This window comes from Pimephales promelas, chromosome 4 (assembly GCF_988280905.1).
Source record: "Pimephales promelas chromosome 4, fPimPro1.hap1.1, whole genome shotgun sequence".
NCBI classification, from domain to species: Eukaryota; Metazoa; Chordata; class Actinopteri; order Cypriniformes; family Leuciscidae; genus Pimephales; species Pimephales promelas.
The window spans coordinates 39,041,495-39,062,214 of NC_142772.1; the positions used below are offsets into that span (position 1 = coordinate 39,041,495).

General features: G+C 36.9%; 1 protein-coding gene across 2 annotated transcripts; it reads left to right on the top strand.

Moving 5' to 3' along the window:
- The first annotated feature begins 16 nt into the window (after nucleotides 1-16).
- On the top strand, nucleotides 17-19,724 carry LOC120470258 (tRNA (32-2'-O)-methyltransferase regulator THADA). Of its 2 annotated transcripts, none has more exons than XM_089130478.1 (31): nucleotides 17-225; nucleotides 1,117-1,297; nucleotides 1,404-1,490; nucleotides 1,570-1,597; nucleotides 1,699-1,847; nucleotides 1,941-2,063; nucleotides 2,156-2,276; nucleotides 3,456-3,598; nucleotides 3,684-3,768; nucleotides 3,869-3,996; nucleotides 4,248-4,445; nucleotides 4,987-5,704; nucleotides 6,979-7,131; nucleotides 7,343-7,452; nucleotides 7,968-8,128; nucleotides 8,670-8,803; nucleotides 8,914-9,072; nucleotides 9,170-9,327; nucleotides 9,879-10,013; nucleotides 10,144-10,248; nucleotides 10,600-10,800; nucleotides 12,532-12,682; nucleotides 12,781-13,018; nucleotides 13,189-13,428; nucleotides 13,602-13,803; nucleotides 13,880-14,062; nucleotides 16,136-16,389; nucleotides 17,295-17,465; nucleotides 17,648-17,914; nucleotides 18,530-18,732; nucleotides 18,939-19,724. In XM_089130478.1, the coding sequence occupies exons 1-31, from the start codon at nucleotides 95-97 to the stop codon at nucleotides 19,175-19,177; spliced, it is 5,556 nt and encodes a 1,851-aa protein (XP_088986604.1). In that variant the 5' UTR covers nucleotides 17-94; the 3' UTR covers nucleotides 19,178-19,724. The 2 variants fall into 2 exon arrangements, with proteins under 2 accessions (XP_088986604.1, XP_088986605.1); XM_089130479.1 differs by having other exon boundaries at nucleotides 13,605-13,803.
- Nucleotides 19,725-20,720: the final 996 nt, after the last annotated feature.

A 20,720-nucleotide genomic window follows, 5' to 3' on the forward strand; every position in this document is an offset into this window, starting at 1 on the left:
ATCATGTCATATGATCCTGGATCTCACTGTAGAGTGAATTTACACATGGAAGTGCACAAACCGCTTTGAGTTGACAAGTCTGATACTGGGAACTATGACGATTATAAACCTTTCTTTGGGGCAAGCTGATGCTGTTATGAAATCTATCGTTTTAGAGGATCAAATATCACCTGATGTCAAAGACACGCTAAGGGTTTTCTTGCAGAAGCTTACAGAAAATGCCAGGTAGGGAGCTATTGGTAGAGTGATGATATATGCATACATACATTCCAGTCAAAAGTTTGGAAACAATACTATTTTTAATGTTTTTAAAAGAAGTCTATTATGCTCACCAAGCCTGCATTAATTTGATCTAAAATACAGGAGAAAATAAACAGTAATATTGTGAAATATTACTGGAAGTGTATTCAATACACTGTATTGTATTGTATTGTATTGTATTGTATTGTATTGTATTGTATTGTATTGTATTCAATACACTACCGTTCAAAAGTTTGGGGTCAAAATTATTATTTTTTGAAATAGAAAAATACTTTTATTCAGACAGGATGTGTTCAATTGATTTAGAAAAATGGTAGTAAAGATTTATGTCATTAAAATCATGAAAAATACATGGTTTCCAAATATTTCCCACATTGATAATAACTGAGTGTCAAATCAGCATATTCGAATATATTTTTGATGGGTCATCTGAGACTAAAGGCTAAAGTCATGGCTGAAGAAATTTCAGTCTTGCATTACAGATATGAAGTACATTTTAAAGTATATAATAATAGAAAACCATTATTTGAAATTGTAAAAATATTTCACAATGTTACTGTTTTATTTATTTTTTATTTTTTCAAATAAATGCTTGATGAGAATAAGGACTTTCAAAAACATTACAAATAGTAATGTTTTCAAACTTTTGCCCAATACTATATATATATATAGATTTGATTTGATATTACTTACAGTCAATATAATTAAAAGCAACAGTATTATGAAATCAGCATTAGCAAGACCAGAATGTCCTAGATGCCATTAATCACAATGCAAAAAAAGAGCCTATAGTTAAAATATTTTATTGTAATGCACTGTACAGTGTATGATGAGAGATGGTATTTTTATTGGCAGGAGTACAGGCAAACGAAGCAGAGAGCGCTCACTGGAGGAGGCTTTACAGATCCTACAGAAGATCCCAAAAGAAGCACTTGATTCCTTACAGTCTGCTGCTCTTCACCAATTTGCTCAGCTTCTTTTGGCCTTACAGTTAGAGGCAGTGACCGTTTCATCTGCCTGTCGCAAATTAGACCAAGTAATTTCCACCTTCACTTTAATAGGACATACTTTTCTTTTTATTCCCATTTGTTTACAACATTTGTATTCCCCTTAAAACAACACCTCTTAACTCTGTTTTACAGATTCTGTTGGTCTTGGCTGAAATAAACTACTCCATTTTCTTTAAAGAAATCAAACAATACCTGCAGAACTTTTTGCACCAAAAACAGGTATGAAATAATATATACAATTAACAAATATTAAAGCAATTAATTTTGATATATAAACACACACACACTTGTTTTGCAGCTGTTTACATTAAAAGATCTTCAGATAGGTAATGTGTGCTTTAGTTCTCTCATTCTATTTTACAGAGCTTTTTATATGTAGATATACAGTATGTGTTGTGTTGTAATAGTTGTGTGTGTCCCACGACAGCCTGCATGTTCTTGGAGGACAGCACTATGGGACGAGCGGTTCTGAAGACAGAATGCTTCACCCTGCTTGGTAAAGTCGCTGAGCTGATTCCTGTTGTTATGTCAGAAGAAGAAGCCAGAAATGAACCGTTGTGCTACCAGACTGTCAAGGTGAAAATCTAGTTATTGTAACACCCACATTTTTGAAGCTTTACTGCAGTAATGAAACAATAGTTGATCTAGGACATGTTGTGTTGTTCTCAGGTTTGTTTGCAGGTGTTTCAGCTGCTTCCAAGGCAGGTGGCCCTGTTGGTCTACAGTAAGGACAGTGTAAATATGAGTGTGAGAGAGATTTTGGAGTTCTTGATGAGCATTATCTTAGGAGAGGTTTGTGTTTGCGGTCGCAACTATATTTTTGGAAAAACTAAAGTTAGTGTGTCTAGCCATCTAATTTTGTGTCATTTAATGGTGTCTCTCAGGTGTCCAGCAGAGACTCGCGGTTGTTGGCAGGCACTGCGGTTGCAATGCTACTCGGCACGCTGTCAGACAGTCAGTGTGCAGGATCAGCTGCCTGGAGTCTGCTGCAAATCACCAACACAAGTGAGATATAGTTGTTTGTTTTTTGTTTTTTACTGTTAAAAACGGGCTTGGTAATGTTTTTTGAAAGAAGTGTTTTTTTTTATCAGAAATATACTGTAGTTCAAATTGTAATTTTGAGAAATATGATTATATTTTTATGTTTTTGAAAGAAATCTCTTATGCTCATCAGAGCTGAATTTATTTGATCTAAAAGAATTTAAAAGAATGGTTTTCTATTTTAATATACTTTAAAATATAATTTATTTCTGAGATGCAAAGCTTAATTTTCCTCATCCATTACGCCAGTCTTCAGTGTCACATGATCCTTCAGAAATCAATGTTGGAAACAGCTGTGCTGCTTAATATTTTCTGGAACCTGTGATACTTTTTTCAGGATTTATTGATGAATAAAAAGTTAAAAAGAACAGCTTTTATTCAAAGCAGAAATATTTTCTAACAATGTAAGCCTTTACTATCACTTTTTATCAATTTAACATATTGGATGAATAAAAGTATCAATTTCTTTCTTTCAAAAAAAGAAAAGAAAAAACAAATGACTGACCCCAAACTTTTGAATGGCAGAGTATATACAAAAGATTTCTGTTTTTAAAAAAACTTTGTATTAATCAAAGAATCCTGAAAAATGGAAATAAAAAATACCAAGCAGCACAACTGTTTCCAACATTGATAATAAACCAGCATGTTAGAATGATTTCTTAAAGATCATGTGAGATTGAAGAAGAGTTATAACTGATAAAAATTCAGCTTTGCATCACAGAAATAAATTTTAATTTGAAAGCATATTAAAATAGAAAATCACTCATTTATATTGTAATAATATTTCAAAATATTCTAGTAGTCAGAATTTGGTGTAAACATAATGAGAACATGGATCCATCATGCCTTGTTACCACTGTGCAGGCTGGTGGTGGATTTCTTGAACATGACAATGAGTTCACTGTACTAAAATGACCCCACAGTCACCAGATCTCAACCCAATAGAGCATCTTTGATGCTATCCTATCAATATGGGCCAACATTTCTAAAGAATGCTTTCAGCACCTCGTTGAATCAATGCCACGTAGAATTAAGGCAGTTCTGAAGGCGAAATGGGGTCAAACACAGTATTAGTATGGTGTTCCTAATAATCCTTTAGGTTTGTGTATATTTCTCATAATATTTGAATCTTTTGCATCTCAGAACCGTGGAGATGGACAGTAGGTGAGCTACAGGTGGACTGCCGTCCCAGACGTCAAGATGGAGTGGACAGACTGGCTGTATGCAGGGGGTTGTTAACTTGCTGCAGAAATGACATTCTCGTCAGTCGCCATGGCAACCAGGGGGTATGAAATCTCACACACACTGCTTTCACCAACAAGGATCCAAAGTGGAGCGTATAATTAATGACTTTTTCTTTTGTTTTATCAGACTTGTTTTCTCTTGAATGGGTTGTTCCCCTTCATCTCAGCACTTTGTGAAGAAAAGCTTGACTGTCATTACTATGTTTTTCAAGGTACAAGCTCTCTGTCATCATGCGTCATTCTGCGGATTGCTGGGTCTGTGCTTGACCGCAGAGACATTGGTCATTGTTTGTATGAATATGTGTTTTGTAGTGTTTTCTATCTGGCTGAAGAGGCTGAAAGAGTGTCTCAGTGAGGTTTGGGAAGTTACTGGTGCTCCTTTAGATTCAGACCTCCAACAGCATCTTACACAAATCATCTGGAGCAATGCTGAGAGCCCGGTAAGCCTTTTGTGTACTATGAAACAGAATATTCTTTGTTTTAAGGTATATGGGTTTGAACAAACCACTAACACAAAGTATTGGGTTAGATTAGCTTTTTTTTTACTAGGGCCGTGTGTTAAAACGTCTCAGCAGTTTAGCACGGGGAAGAAGCACTCATATTTTCTTTAAAAAACAAAAATCTATAATAAATCATACAATCAGCCACAACAGAAAAACAGCTGTATTTTCTTTATTATTTTTTATTGTAGTTGGATGGTGTTGCAGAGGTGGCTCGCAGTGCTTTCTGTCTCCTTATGGAGATATATGAGAAGGATTGTTCGCACTTTGGGAATACAGAAAAAAGACTTTATGTGGAGTTACTGAACAGGATATCAGAACTACCTTGGGAATCCAAGGCAAAGTATTTACTACTTACAGCAGTTATACCATACACAGGAACGGATAAGGTAAGAAGAACTTGGACATTTTTGTTTAATCCTCTGGTGCTGTTTGATCATTTTTGAGCAAATCATTTTACATTTTGTTTTGGTATGAAACTTGAAAGGTTTTGAGGCTTGCTATGTGAAAACACAGACTTGATTCGAAAAGGTTAAATGCTCCTGAAAAAAAATAGTCATACTTGTGCTGTTCACAACGGCAGCCAATGGGATGAATGGGAAGCCAATTTCATCTAATGGAAACTTTGGTACTGCGCCCAAACAAAATATTACTGAAAGCTCATTTATAAGATTGATTCATAAGATATCAACCTAAAAGTTTCGATTTATGGCCACATTTATGTTTATTAAAAATGTTTAGGCCTAAATGCATTTATATATATAAAATAAATCATATAAATTATACATTAGAAAAATTATATTAGACATTTTAGTAAAAATTTTAGGCAAATACTACATGCTTTTTTATCTTCCTGAGAGTCTTATAAGCCTCAGTTCAGTATAAAATGTAAATAAATGTTACTAAAATGCAATTTCTCTTATTTCAAAGGTTCTGGATCTGTATCCAGCCCTTCCCTCTCACATCCTAAAATGCCTCTCCAACAATCACCTTTCTCCGTGTGCCTCGGAAGTCTACAAATTCCTCCTTCAGGAACAGAAACGTGATCTTTTTATAAATGCATCCCAAGAACCCCCGCCTACTGACCAAGACTTAGCCAATCAATGGGCTCTGCGATGGCAACCAGTTATCCTGGAGGCTTTGACTTCAGAATTATCTCTACTTCAAAATAATGCCTCTTGCCATCTTCTGCCATCAACCCTACGCGTGTTTCCAGGTGCTTTTAACAGTCTGCTGTCAGCTCTGGATCCCACAGCTCCTGGTCACCTTCACGCTTGGGCCTGTGTCATGAGCGCCCAGCGGGTCACAAGTGGACATTCCCTCTGGGGTGCAGGCAGCCCTCATGCTCTCAACACTCTCCATCTTGCCCTCTCCTCTCTGGATGACAGTGTTCGGCTCGCAGCTCTGAACCTCCTCTGCTGCAGTCCAAAGACTAAAGAAGCCCCATCACAAGTGGAGTATTCCTCTCTCAGAGACTTCATCCCACTCAATCTCAACAGCGAATCGTCGCCGTTCCGTCAGCATCTTCAGGCAGCACTGAGGAAATTCTTGGTGAGAATAAGAGACAGTTGCATGGCAAGCGTTAAGGGTCATACTAGTAAAAAAGGGCTCACAGAGGAAGAGGATGCGAAGCTTAAAGAAGGAGTTGGTAAGAACTTTTGAAATGAAAATGTGATGTTTATCTGTTCTTCTATTTTTTTAAAAAAATAAAGAGACAGATATGATGTGTATTTTTATATTTGATTTCACCGGTATTTTATAGGTACATTTTTTTTATTTAATTTTTACTGCCTTACGTGTCTTCCTAAATAACCAAAATGATGACGGTCTTTGACCTAATACTGTCACCTATCGGTGTGGAATGTGGATAAACATTTTTTGTGCTGTTAAAGAAGTTTGTAGGTATATTCTTCACCCATGATTGGTTACTGATATTTAAAGGGGTCATGACATGTTTTAGAGGAGAACTCCGGCGCAAAATGAATCTTTAGTCTAATAACACATTGGTACCTAGTCAACTGTTCTCTGAGATTTGTTTTCATGATAATCGATGATAAAACTGTTTAGATTTTAATGCTATTATATGGGGTCATTTAATAAGTAATAATTGAGCCTTGTTAGTGGTATTAATCTAATGTAAAGAGTGTTATCTCTTAAAACTATTTAGATTATAATGCTAGTATATGGGGGCATTTAATAAGTAAAACGAAATCGCTAGTTATCATGAAAACAAATGTCAGAGAACGGTTGACTAGGTATCAATGTGTTATTAGACCAAAGATTCATTTTGTGCCGGAGTTCTCCTTTAATATGTGCCTTGAGGTTCCCTTATAATCTTCATAAGGCTTTTTGCACAAAAAGCAAATACATATGTAGAAAAAGGATTATTTTCAACCCTCACCTCTTCATCACCTGTAATGATCCGTTTTAGTAGTGTTAGCTGTTAAGTGGCGGGGTTTTTGGTGAGATGAAACTATTCATCAATGTCTTGCTCTAGAGGCATTCATATGCAAATGTTTTTGCCCATGTGATGTCAAGGATCCTACAATGTCCAAATGAACCATTTTTGGAGTTTGGTTAAATAAATGCTGTTTATAATGAGGAGGATGTTTTAAGCTTTGAAACTCTTAGGATGTTTTAATGGTACAAATAACTATTATATGCCAAAAGATCAAGAAAATTACTATTTCTCATGTCACAACCCCTTTAAGTCCGATGTATTCACCTGATCTCAAAATGGCCGCCACCATATGTGGAGGGTCCCCTATATGTGTAATAAATACAATTTTAAACATTTGTCAGAAGTACCATTGCTTTTGTTATGTTTAGGTATAAAGGTATTAGAAATAACATGTAGGGCACTTTTAATCAGTAAAACAGAATTAAAATTGGATTTTTTGTGTGTGTGTGTTTTCCCTCAAGAGTTTGTTGACTGGCTCTACAAGCTTTCATTGGTCTATTTGAGTCCTGACAGCAGCTACCAGAGGAAGAAGACTGTTTTGCTCCTGATGTCTGCAGTGCTGGAAACATGCACAGACACCTGGAGTCCAGACAGAAAGAAGGGGCAACCACCTGGTAATAAAACAAACTACACTTACAAAAACTTGCTGTGGTAATAGCATGTTTTTTTTTGGTAATGTTTTTGAAGTGTCTTTGAATACATTTTGTGGAATTCTTGATATTTTACCTATTACTGATCACTAACTTCAAATTGATATTTTATGTTCATTGCTAAATACAATGAAACTATATGATATGAGGGATGGATGTGTTTGGCTTCTTTCAGCCAATATGTCTACTCTTATAAACTGGGCTAAAGTAAGAGGAAATTGGGATTTCTTCTCAAAGTCAAACCTGCTGGTCCTGATTGGATGTTTGGAGGATTCAACCAATGAGGTAAATCTAAATGAATATACACTAACATTCAAAAGTTTGGGGTCACTAAGTTTAAAAATAAATAAATGAATACCTTTATTCAGTAGGGTCTATAAACTGATCAGACACTTGCAATGTTACACAAACTTTCTGTTTCACGTAAATGCTTTAAATTCTTCAAAGAAACAATCACCAAAATATTAAGCAACTGTTTTCAACATTGATAAAAATAACAAATTGACCTTCAAATGATCTTATTAGAATGATTTCTGAAGGATCATGTGACACTAAAGACTAGAATAATGGCTGCTGCTGTAAATTCAGCTTTGTCGTCACAGGAATAAAATACATTTTTAAATAGATTATAAAAAATCAATATATTTTTCCCAATATTACAGTTTTATAGTATTTTTTAACATAAAATGCAACCTTGGTAAACAACCCCAAACCTTTGAATGCACAGTTGAACTCCTTGCCACAGTTGTTCTGTAATATAATATGATATGATTGCCTGACATGTTGTCCCTGTACTGTAGATCCGAGAGCTGTCTGCGGAGCTACTTCTCCGATTTTTCCCCCCATCTCTCCCTGATGATGTCACAGCTGTGCTGTTTAGCCGGGCAGAACGGCTGCTCCAGAGCCCACGGGTCCAGGAGGCCCAGATGGGGGCACTGATGATCAAACTGCTACTGCAGAAGTGAGCACACATCGCTTATCTCTGTATTGGGTTATGAGAACATACGCACATACTGCCATTCAAAAGTTTGATGCCTTCAATTTTTTTCTCTTATACTCACCACTCTGCATTTATTTGATAAAAAATAGACTAAAAACACCAAGACTTATGAAATATTATTACTGTTTCAAATAACTATTTTTTTTATTTTAATACATTTTAAAATTTCCAGTATAAAATTTATTTTTATTTTTTTATATTTATTTAAAATGTATTTATTTTTAACATTTATATATACATTTTAAAATGTATTAATACATTTTAAATTTTCCAGGATCATTACTCCAGAATTTAGTCACATGATCCTTCAGAAATCATTCTGATATGCTGATTTGCTGCTCAAGAAACATTTCTTATTATTATCACAGTTGAAAGAATTTAATTTGAATTTAATTTTTGTTTATTGCTCTTAATTATATTCTATTATTGGGTGAAATCTGTTTTCACACATACTTTGAATATTTATTATATTTGTGTGTGTGTGTGCATTTCTGTATCATAGGGTGGATAGAGCATTTGAACAGGGGGAGAAACAGTCAGTAAAACTGATCACGTTCCTTCTGTCCAAACTGGAGCACCATTACCTCACCGCCAGGAGTGACATGTTGCTTGCAGCTCGCACAACACCTATTCACGGTAGAAGCAAATAAAACCAGCTGAACTTAGAGATCTGATCACACATTACTCATATATCTAAAAATATATGCTCAAAGAAGAATAATCCATAGTGTATTTTATCTCTTCAGGCATTGTAAGCGCTCTGCAGAGGGGCTTGCTGGAGGTGCCAGGGGTCCTAGTGGAGTCAATAACCCACAGCATTGCAGTAGACATTGTTTCTTTACTAGAAAAGCTCACTCTCCTGCTGCTAGGTGTGCTGTATGGAGACCAGGACACTGAGGAGAAAGGTATGCGGAAACTGCAGATGTGATCTATCAAGTTATTATGAAACAATATCCCTGAAGAGATGTTATGATCAGAGGACACTTTCTTTTTTTGTCACAGATGTGCTTCCATCGTTCTGTGACATGGGGAATGCAATCAGTTCTCTAATTGGTCAGGGTGGGGTTGAGGGGGCGGGACTTGATGAGGATGGAGAGGAGAATGTGTTGCTCTCTGAGGAACATAGTCTGGTGCTGACCTGCTGCTGGGTCTCCTTGAAGGTAAAGCTGCTCATCTACAAGAATAAAAGAACATCAGCCTTTATTTTATTTCATATTATTTTATTAAAGATATACCAAAAGGAAGACAAGTATTATGTCCCTTTTTATTAATGTAAGTAAACATTAAATATTTTATTTATATTATTTAATTTTATTGTAAGTCGACAGGAAGCAAAAGTAGCTATGAATATATATATATATATATATATATATATTATTTAATGTTATTTTAAGGATGGAGATACATTACGCAAAAGTTAAAGTTTTGCGTGTCAAGGTTATTATAATAACTAAAACTAAAAAAATTACTTGCATGTTACTTGAAATAAAATGAATGTTAACTGAAATAATGTAATATATATAAAAATAAACTTTTAGAAGAAAAGAAAAAGAAATTTCCCTACTAAAAAAAATAAATTAAAATCACACTGGTGCATGTACTGCCTATTTATTTAAGCATTTAATTAATTACATTTTTTGAGCTGTGGCTTACAAAGATTATTATTATGTGTAACTAAGATATAATGTGTGATCCTCTATTTTCCTGGTAGGAAATTGGTATTTTTCTGGGCTCCCTGGTGGAGAGAATCCTGTCACTCGACTGTAAAGAACTGGCATTGACTGAGGGGGAACTCAGAATGGCTTCCAAAGTGTTTAAAGACATCATTCTGAAATGTAGACACTGGGTATGCACAATTCATGCATAAATAATTCAGATTTGCTCTTTTCACGCTGATGTCCAAAACACCTTTTTTTCACAGTGATGTCATGTCTGTTTGTGATCTTGTTCTGACCTTTCCTCTCTTTTTCCATTAGGGGGCAGTAGAGGGCTGCTGTATTGGCTTCACTAAATTCTGCAGGGCTCTCCTGTGCAGCTCTGATCCAGAGATCAAGGAGATCCCTCCCCTCATATTACAACAGGTAGAATAGAGTGAAGGCTTCATTCTCAACTTGGGATTCATGAGACAATTTACTTGTGAAAATTATTACTTAGTAAATTATTATTTAGTGATATACATTGTACTGTTAATTATATTAATCATTATAATACTATTATATTGTATACCGGTTCTTGTTTATTTGTTAAATAGCCATGAAATATATATTTGTATTTTTTTTTAGACCAAAGAACGCAAATATCAAAATATTGCATACTTGTATGTATTCAAGTAAACATTCAGTATTTTATTTTACTTGATTTTACTGAATCAAAGGTAGACCAAAAGGACACAAAAGTCAAAGAAACAAAAGCCTCTTTCTCTCCCCCTCTAGGGCCTTTCTGTTCTCCAGTCGCCCCGTAGTACGTCAGTGACACGGCGTGCTGCTGGTTTACCCATGCTGATTTTGGGTGTCTTAGCTGCTGAGGACTCTAGCAAATCTCGCCCTCTTTTGGCCTGCACTATTAACACCCTTCTGAACACAGCCAAAGCACCTCTGCCCAAGGACTGGGACCAAACCCTCGACCTACCACAGGTACAGTCAGTGATCTACCCAGTAAATACACTACAGTTCAAAAACTTTGAAGCGATGGTAATGTTTACAAAAGTCTCTTATGCTCACCAAGGCTGCATTTATTTGTTCAAAAATATACAGAAAATTACAATTTAAAGAAACTGTTTTCTATTTTAATGTATTTTAAAATGTAATCTATTCCTGTGATGTCAAAGATGAATTTTCAGCGCTCAATACTAAGGATTTTTTACTAAGGATGTACTTGCCTTGACAAAATTTTCACTGGCCTCTCCACAAATATTAAATGAATAAATTAAAATTCTTATTGTTTTCATTGTGTTTGACACATGCAACCTTACTAAATAAGGTTATGACAGCAAATTTCAGATACCTGTGAAATTTCACAATTCTTGATTCCAATTTTGATACCAAAACAAAAACTACTTGCCTAACTAATATAAATTTCAAATACTATTAGACAAGTAAACATTCGGTAATAAAATAAGAATAAATAATAGCAATAGCACAAAAGAGAACAAATTAAATAAACGGTTAAAGATTTTCACTCTATTCTAACGGTAGTTTTCAGGTAGAGAACCTGAATAAAGTAATCAAATGTAAAATAACACCGCAAATTAAATAGATTAATTCTTATTGAAGATACAGAAGTTATTCAGTCAAGAGCAGTGAGTGATTTTTGCCCTGTGTCCTTTGTTGTTTGATTAACGTTAAAAACACAGACAGAAGCAGGTTTATTAGGCTGTTGCCACTTTAAGACACAAAGCCTGGATCAGATACAGTGTTACAATTTTATTTCAATTCTCAACTGTTTATGTTTACTTAAGACATAACTACAAGACAGGTATTTTGACAAGACAGATCCATTGAAGTGCAAGAAAACATAAAAGAGAACTCCAATCAGTATTTGTGAGTTGTCTGAGATCTGGTTTTCTGGGTGTGTGCTTTATGTGGGTGCAAACGAAACTTCTCACAAAGCGCACGAATACCAAACTGAGCTCTTTTTCGCATCTTCATGCGTTCGAATATTTAAAACTGGCAAGGCTTAGAAACACGTGGGAACGATAGACTTTTGTGATGATGCAGCCCTGGCCCGACACGTCTTTCAACTTCCCAAGTATCATTCACGATGGCCCCATGCAGTCCTTATTGTCGAGCCATAAAAATGTAAAAATATTTACTGTCACTTTTTGATCAATTTAAGGTATCTTTCCTTTATAAGTAAAATTTCTTTAAAATAAAACCTGATACCAAAATTATTCTGGATCAAACATGTTAAAGCTACACTGTGTAACTCTTTTAGTTTATTATTAGCTAAAAACACTTAGTTCTTTCAAAAATACACGTGCTCATTAATGTATATTTACTTCGTTCAAGTAATAAAGTATTCTCGTGAGTGTAAATACATACGGGTAAGGGGTTCTAATGTCGGTCGCCATGTTGCCCCTCCATCTTGAAAGTACATTAGCCAAAGAGGGACATACCCGTTAATTCAAGCTTCGCCTTTCGCGTTTACGTTTGAGTTAACACTCATGGACGAGGTCGAACTGGAAGCCATGTTAATCTTGGACTACATTGGCCACCGTAGGAGTTAAAACAAAATCGGAATTGAGAGGAACACAAACTAATATTCACTGGATGGTCATATACCTTTTCACCGCTAGATGGGGGTAAAAATCACACAGTGTAGCTTTAAATAAAAAAAAGTGTCCTTAAAATACGCTTCTCTCACAGGTTTGTGCCGTTCACACCCTTCAAGCGCTCGTGAAGGGCTCCAGTCTTGGTGTAGCTGTTCTACAGTACACCCCCGTGGTGGCCGTTCTGTCGCTCACACTCCTCAGCTCGCCATGCTGGGCCATGAGGAACGCAGCCCTGCAGCTCTACAGTACGAGCCAATCACACTCACTATTGTTCTTATTTCAACCATCGCGAAGTTGTCGCATGTCCATCTTTGACCTCATCTTCACTTTTGACTTGTCATAGGTTCTCTCTGCACCAGAATGTTAGGTCAACAGCCAGCTGGAGGAGAGGGCTCCACTCATTCTGGCATGTCTTCTCCTTCCTTCTTTAACCTCTACCCAGCCCTACAGCCCTTCCTCCAGGGGGCGCTGGAAAGTGCAGCTAAAGACCTGCATGACTCTACTCTTCTCCTACATCCCGAACTCTACCCTGTGCTCACTCTGCTTGCCAAACTACAGCCTGGTGCTGAAGAACAGACACGGTACGATGGTGCACAGTCAAGCAAACAATCCGTACATCAAAAAAAATTTTAAATTATATTAAAGATTTTTATATGATGTATTATATTTCCCAAAAGTTTGGATATTCGAATCCAGCTTCTTGATGAATCATTCATATCCAATTTGCACGGTGTCTTTGTGTTTTCCTCAGGGCTCTGTCAGAATTTCTGCCTCCGCTGTTCCTCCTAGCTACCAGCCCAGTCTATGGTGTACGAGTGATGTCATCAAGAGCCCTAGTTGCTATGGTTCCTCTAAGTGAATATCTGGCAACTGTCCTGCAGTTAGTTGAAAAGCTGCCGGAATCACAAGATGTTGCGTGCTGTCACAACAGAGTGCACGGTCAACTCCTACAGATAGAAGCCGTACTGACCAGGGCACTGCAAACTAACACGTAAGAGTAAAGGAGTGTATCTGATGAAGGAAATGCCACTAAAAGCTTAATATTTTGACACTTTTTGTCATTAGTTTGTTGTCTCACTGAATGCACAAAAATGTTTTCATAAATATTAAAAGCAGTAGTCATAATCAGTGATTATAACATTTAATCTGAGTCTTTTTGTTTAGCAGTCAATCATCTCTCAGTGAGGTAGTGACAAGGTTTGAGTCCAGGCTGTGGTTGGCATCTTCAAGGCAACGGTGCCCGCTGGTGCGGCTGGCATATGTGGATATAGTGAGGCTGATGAGAGGCCACTGCTCTGGTGCTTTCCTCACTCAGCTGTCCTCTCAACTACTGCAGGAGATCCACAGGACTCCAAACATACTAGAGGTGAACCTTCATGTCCTGTTCCACACAGCAAGTGAAATGTAGTGTTGATTGTGAATGTAACATGTTGTTTTTTTAGGTTGGCTCTGCTGCATTCCACCAAAGTGCAGTGAATTTCCTGTGTGGGGATCCTGAGTGGGCGTGTCAAGTGTGGCAGAGTCTGGCTGATGGGAACGCTGTAGTAAGGCTCTCATTGGTCAAGTCTGCAATAGAGGGGCGTGGCTGGAGAGGAACAGCCCTGCAGGAGGTTATTGAGAGAGCACTGCAGGTTAGTAATGCTATAGCACTTCACTTTTACTACTGCACTGCATCTCTATTTGGTCAGTTGATTTAGATGTTATTATTGTAGAATGACACTTTAATGTAAAGATTCACAATTATAACACATCAAATATGTAGCCTTTTTTATCATGTGAGAATTAATTGCGTTTATGCTACCGTTCAAAAGTTTGAAGTCTGTATGATTTTTTAAAAAAGGAAATTAAAGTAGTTCACTTTTAAAAAAACCTTTTTTAATTTACTCACCCTTTTGTCACCCAAGATGTCCACGTCTTTCTTTCTTCAGTTGAAAAGAAATTAAGGTTTTTGATGAAAACATTCCATATAATGGATTTCAATGGGAACCAGACAGTTCAAGGTCCAAATGAGAGTTTCAGTGCAGCTTCAAAGGGCTTTAAACGACACCAGACGATGAATAAGGGTGTTATCTAGGACCCTTCGAGTCATGACTCGAAAAAAGATTTGTTCATTTTGATGAACGTGTTTGAACAGGAGAGTCACGAACGCTCATCACAGAACACAGCAAGGTGACAATTTGTGCTTATAAAACTTAAACCTTTTTATTTATTTTTTAAATGAGCGATCGTTTCGCTAGATAAGACCCGTATTCATCGTCTGGTGTCGTTTTAAGCCCTTTGAAGCTGCACTGTAACTCTCATTTGGACCTTGAACCGTTTGGTTCCCATTGAAGTCCATTATATGGAGAAAATCCTGGAATGTTTTCATCAAAAACCTTAATTTCTTTTCGACTGAAGAAGGAAAGACATGGACATCTTGGGTGACATGGGGGTGAGTGAATTATCAACAAAAGTTTTTTTGTTTTTTTAAAGTGAACTACTCCTTTAATTTAGCAAGGACCCATTCAATTGATAAATGTGACAGTAAAGACATACAAAATATTCCCATTTCAATCAATTCTGTTATTTTGAACTTTCTATTCATGAAAGTTTCTGAACAAATCTGTCACGGTTTCCACAAAAATAATCAGCAACACAACTGTTTTCAACATTGATAATAATAAGAAATGTTTCTTGAGCACCAAATCACCATATTAGAAAGAGTTCTGAAGGATCATGTTTTTTTATTGTAATAATATTTTGCAATATTGCTGGTTTACTTCATTTTTGATCAAATAAATGCAGCCTTGGTGAGTTTAAGAGACTTGTTTAAAAAAACATTTGTTTTAAATCTGACTGACCCAAGCAGTGGTGTATCAATATTTGCTTTTTTTTTTTTACAAAAAAGTGGCTCAAGAAGAATATATTGTAACATAAATGTAAAATGGATTTCTTTGGACTTAAGGCTTATGTTAGGACATAGTTCACTAAATTCACTCAGGATGCATTCTTGCCATCCATCTGCACCGATTTTTGTTGGTCAGCAAGACAGTCCAGCGACCATTTATTTGTACATAAAATTAGGTAGATGAACCTCTGCATCATGTCATGTGCGCTATTTAAACGTCTTAAAACCCCTGCAATCTGTTCAGTTGATTGGTGCTCTGACTATGAAAGTCCTTTTACGTATTCTATGTTGCCTGCTTTCAGAAAGTTTTGGTTGTTTTGTTGCATTGCTTGTAGTACCGTACAGGTCATTGGTATTTATTTATTGATATTATTTAAATAGGGTTTTTTCCTGATCCTACTGCTGAAGTGTTTCTTTCTATCACTGGCTAGTAGCCAGTCCCAAATGTCAGCTAGATACAACTGTAGGAAATTAAAACAATCAAGAGCTGTTTAAAACACTGCCCTTAAATCAGGTTGTATATCTTATTACACTGTTCATTTTCTTGTGTGAAGAGGGTGTGTTAGTCATTGTATTCAGTAATCTTTAAAAACAGACTGGGTTTGGACTTGGCCAGGATTTCCGCCCAGCCCTCATGTGAGGTCAATGGAGCTGCTCTACATGTTATGAGATGAAATATACCATGATCTTTTAAATCCCTTCATACGGAAGAAAAGAAAATATCATGATTGCAAGAATAGTAGATAGGTGTGTTTTATATATATATATATAATGTCAGGAAAGGGTGCACTTGTATAACAGTGTCCATCACCTGCAGGCCAACCTGAAGAAGGCGCTGTTGGAGCAGAACGTGGAGTACAGGGGAGAATTCTTGACCGCGTTTGTTGAGGTTATGGCCCCAGATGAAGAAAGTTCTGCCCTGCCCCATACCAGTCGTCCAAAGCACGAGGAGAAATGGCTGCAGGAGTGTGTGGAGGTTCTGTTTACTGATCTGGAGTCAGATAGAGGAGGACCTGTGCTGATCTCCACAGCTCTATGTGCAGTCAGCCTGCTCCTCTCCCAGAGGTACACACGTCAACCATTAATATGTTTAACTTGATGCTATTAGATATTCTTGATGTGTTTTCCTTTTAGTCAAAGTCAACATTACATCAAAATTGATCTAATTTACTTACTTACTGTGCATGATTCATCATGTTATTCTAAAGAAATAAATGTTTAACTTGGTAATCTTTCATCAAAATGTAATATCTTGCTTCGCCTCTGAAACTACTTTCTTGTTTCGCAAGGGAAATCGAACTGACTCAAACTTTTGATCGGTAGTGTATAGGGTTGGGTATTGTTTGAATTTGAACGATTCTGATTCCGATTCCTTGTTTCGATTCCGGTTCCTAACGATTCTCGATTCCGATAAGAGGCAGGGTCAAAAAAGTTTAGCTAACCTTGCTAACCAACGGCCTTTCTGAAGGAAATACTCCTTCTGTAAAAATACTCCTTTTGTTGATTTCGTTATTTTTAGAAAAGTGAAGCCACACTTTGGATCGCCGACGTAAGGTACTCATGTTCGACTCGCGTGGTTATGCCAACACTTCCGGTAGACGCTTCTTCGTTGGTGTTGTTCAGCGGTTTCTTCTTCCGCTCGGCGGACTGTTAATATTGAAACTACGAATTGAAATTTTAACTTTGAACGATTCCGGGAAAAACTAAAAGTTAGTCTCGGTTCCAATCGATACTCGATTCTCGATACCCAACCCTAGTAGTGTATGTTGTGAGGCTTCATTAACTTCAAAAGTGGGTGCTGACATTGTTTCAGAAGGGACAAATTTCTAAATAGATAAAGTTGTGTGTTTCATTTTGTCGACTTACTGATGTTTCTGAGAAAGCCTTAAGAGACTGTACAGGTGGCTCATTGATTTCCTGGAGCTCACACTCTTTACTTTATTTGCTCTCTCTCTCTCTCTCTCTCTCAGTGTGGACTTGTCTTTGCTCCTGCGCTGGTGTAAGTTATTAGAGAAGCACAGATGTCCTGAAGCTCCTGAGGCCCTCAGAATATCCTGTGCACGGGCCCTGTGTCTGTGTGGCGTCTCTGTGGTAACCAGGAGCCTGACGGACAGCCTCATGCTCGCAGAGCTCAGCACCAGGTATACCAAAGATCATGTGCTTTGATAACTCATCCAGTTTGGGGAGCAAGTAAGATTGACATTGATTAGTTTTGTGTTTTGTGCATCTGGTTGCTGCTAAGCTTTATTTAACACTCAAAACAGACCAGGCTTTGGTTTTAGATATGTTTACTATCTGAAATTGTCACCTCTCTATTTTGAAGCTTGATCAGCACAGGTATCTACCTGCTTCAGGATGAGAGTCCACAGGTAAGAGCAAAGGCGGCCGTCTTCGCCTCTCTGCTCTGCGGTTCTCGACGGCCTGAAGCTCCCTGCAGATGCTTCTACATGCAGGTGAACCAGGCTTTGCGCTCACTGCTGGACCTGCTTTTGGAGGAATTCTGGGATTCAAGTGGTGCTTTGGAGGCCTTAGTGTGCCATTTACCTGACTGTGATCTGAATGTCTTGCTGAAGGAGACCAAAGAGACACAGTATGTCAATCCACATTCAGAAATGATCATTTTTTTGGCCAGTCATTAGTGCTATTTGTGTATATTATTGTATGTTTTTTGTTTTTGTTTTTTTCTTCAGTTTGAGTGTTTTTATTAAATATACACTACCACCTTTTGACAGAAATTAATACTTTTATTCAGCAAGGATGCATCTAATTGATCAAAAGTTACTACAAGTCAACATTTCTATTTCTAATAAATTATTTTGAATGTTCCGTCAATAAACTAATATCATCAAAGTGTCACTGTTTCCACACAAATATTTAGTAGCACAACTGTTTTAATATTGATAATAAGAAGAAATGTTTCTTGAGCACCAAATTATCATATTAGATTGATTTCTGAAGGGTCATGCGACACTGAAGACTGGATTATTCAGCTTTGCCATCACAGGAATTAACAAGATTTTAAAATATATGAAAATAGAAAGATAAAAAATCTTAACATTACTTTTAACTGTATTTGTGATCAAATAAATGCAGCCTTGTTGAGCCTAATGTGCTTCTTTCAACAACAACAAAAAAAATACTTTTAACATCTTACGGTAAATAGCTTTCACGAAGGAAATGCATTTTTGTGTTTTCTGTTGGTCAGATGCCGCAGTCTGTATGAGCGCGATGAAGCAAATGTGTATGCAGAGCCATCTGTGATCTCAGAGTGCCTGTTGCCATACCTATTGCATCTAGTTAAACATTACCCAGAATCCTCCACTCTCACCAAGAGCCTTGAGCACTGGGCTCGAAACACTGCAGCCATTGTCAACGAGAATCTCACAATTTGTATGCAACTTCAATTAGGTATGTACAGTAAGATTTACCTGTTTATTTTCCTTGGTCTTCAATTAATTATCAATATTTAACATCCTGGTGCTCTTTTATAATTGAATCCAAAACTTTGTAATTACAATTGATTTGATCTGTTATATTTATTTCTGGTTTGTATGTAGTCGTTGTTGTTCGTTTACGCACGTTAATTATGTCATTATGTCTCATTTGCTGCCTAGGGAATGTCCTGAATCCCGATTGGCTGAGTTTGCTAATAGATCCCCGTTTCCATGGCGCTCTTTATGGCCTGTTCAGTAGGGCGATTGTACTACTCCAGCTGCTCAAGAAGTGTGATTCCTTACGACCCCTACTTGACCCTTTGAGTTTATCTACCGACCTGCAGGATGTTCAGAGACGGTTTGTCCTAAATGGAGTCTTCCTACCTCAGGTGTTCATTGATGGACTAAGGACAGATTAATCTAGTGCCTTCACAGATCAGGGTTGCATTATTGCAGTTGCAGGCTTAATTAAGCCCAAAAAAACAGAGTCATCGTTATTGATCTGGAAAATCTGGCTCTTCATCACCATGTTGAGTGCCAGCTATTCAAATGAACAGCAGTCTTTTGTTGTGCAATACAAGAGAGACAATAAAGAAAACCTTTTCTTGTCTACTTTACCAGCCAAAATGAAACACCAACTCCAGATAATTGTCGATGACAGTAGCTCTGGAAGTGTAACGCATCTAAATCTGAAACGGCTGAAAGACGCCATTGTTTCTGGATGACTGGTGATTTCTGAAGTAGAGCACACTGCTAGTGGGGACAGAGAGCAGCGCCACAAAGAATCAGCGAGCATGTGTTTGTCTCTGTGAATGTGGATGCATGTTCATGTGTATGGGTTTGACTGCAACACCCTGATGGTATATATACATGTAGGCATTCTTGATCATGTACTGTATGATTTATGCGTGTATATTGATGTGTTTTATATATTTAATAAATAAAGATTGAATTATTTTTAGTTAAGTCACCTTTATTTATTCTACAATATGGATTGTATTAAAGCAGTTTTACAGTGATAACACAAAAGGATTCAATCATTGCCTTGCCTTGACGTCATAGAATTTCGTTCAGAGTTGTGCGACAGCCGAGATAACATCATTTGACATGTTTACATTTTAAGGTGGCGTGAGAAAGTCACATAAACCAAACTAAATCCAATCATAGCAGTCAGACTGAAACGGATTTCTAGAAATGCGAACTGAATACGATTTCAAACCACATGTGAAAGTAGCTTGAAACGGATTCGTATTTAATTTTTTTTGTGCAGTTTACACTAAATGAATATGCACAAAAATCAGATTTGCACTGACAGTCTGAAGTTGGTCTTAGACTGTCAGTCCAAAATCCGATTTGTGTCCATATCCGATCATATTTAGTTGGATTTAGATCATATAAAATCCCATGAAATGCTATTTATTTATTTGAAAGAATTTTAAATTCTGTTGCTGTCTCAGAAGACATAGTCCAGTCAATAAGACAACACATTTTTCAAACCCCCCCATGTTACTGTTGTTTTTTTTTTTGTTTTGTTTTTTTAGTTTTTTGTTTTTTTGGGAGGTGTGTACCTACCAACATAACACCCTTGCCATAGAAACCAATACAGTTATTCTGAAAAACAAAAGAGTGCCATGGGAGACATAAATCTCATCTGGAGAGTCAATCATTTAGATCAGATTCCAATCAAATGCGCAAATGATTTAGACTGACAGTGTTCACTATTCACTTTTTTTCCTGCGGTGCCTTATCCTTTCTTTTATGTCCAATACATATTTAATAGTTCACTGTTTTGGTTTTGTTTGACATCTTTCTTTCTCAGTCTGTACCCCCTTTCTCATCTTCATCTTCTCTTTGCGTAAGCCACTTCTACTCAGGTTTCCACTGCAGGGGTAAATGCATCAAACAGTGATGTAATGGCTTTTGCGGCAACAGTAGAGTTGCCCTACCATATTAGCTGGGGAA

What these genes read in the sequence shown, in the direction of transcription:
- LOC120470258 (XM_089130478.1), top strand. Translation starts at nt 95, where the DNA reads ATGACGATTATAAACCTTTCTTTGGGGCAAGCTGATGCTGTTATGAAA. An exon ending in TCATTACTATGTTTTTCAAG is followed by an intron (nt 3,769 to 3,868) that starts GTACAAGCTCTC and finishes TGTGTTTTGTAG; the next exon opens with TGTTTTCTATCTGGCTGAAG. An exon ending in GAAGCTTAAAGAAGGAGTTG is followed by an intron (nt 5,705 to 6,978) that starts GTAAGAACTTTT and finishes TTTTCCCTCAAG; the next exon opens with AGTTTGTTGACTGGCTCTAC.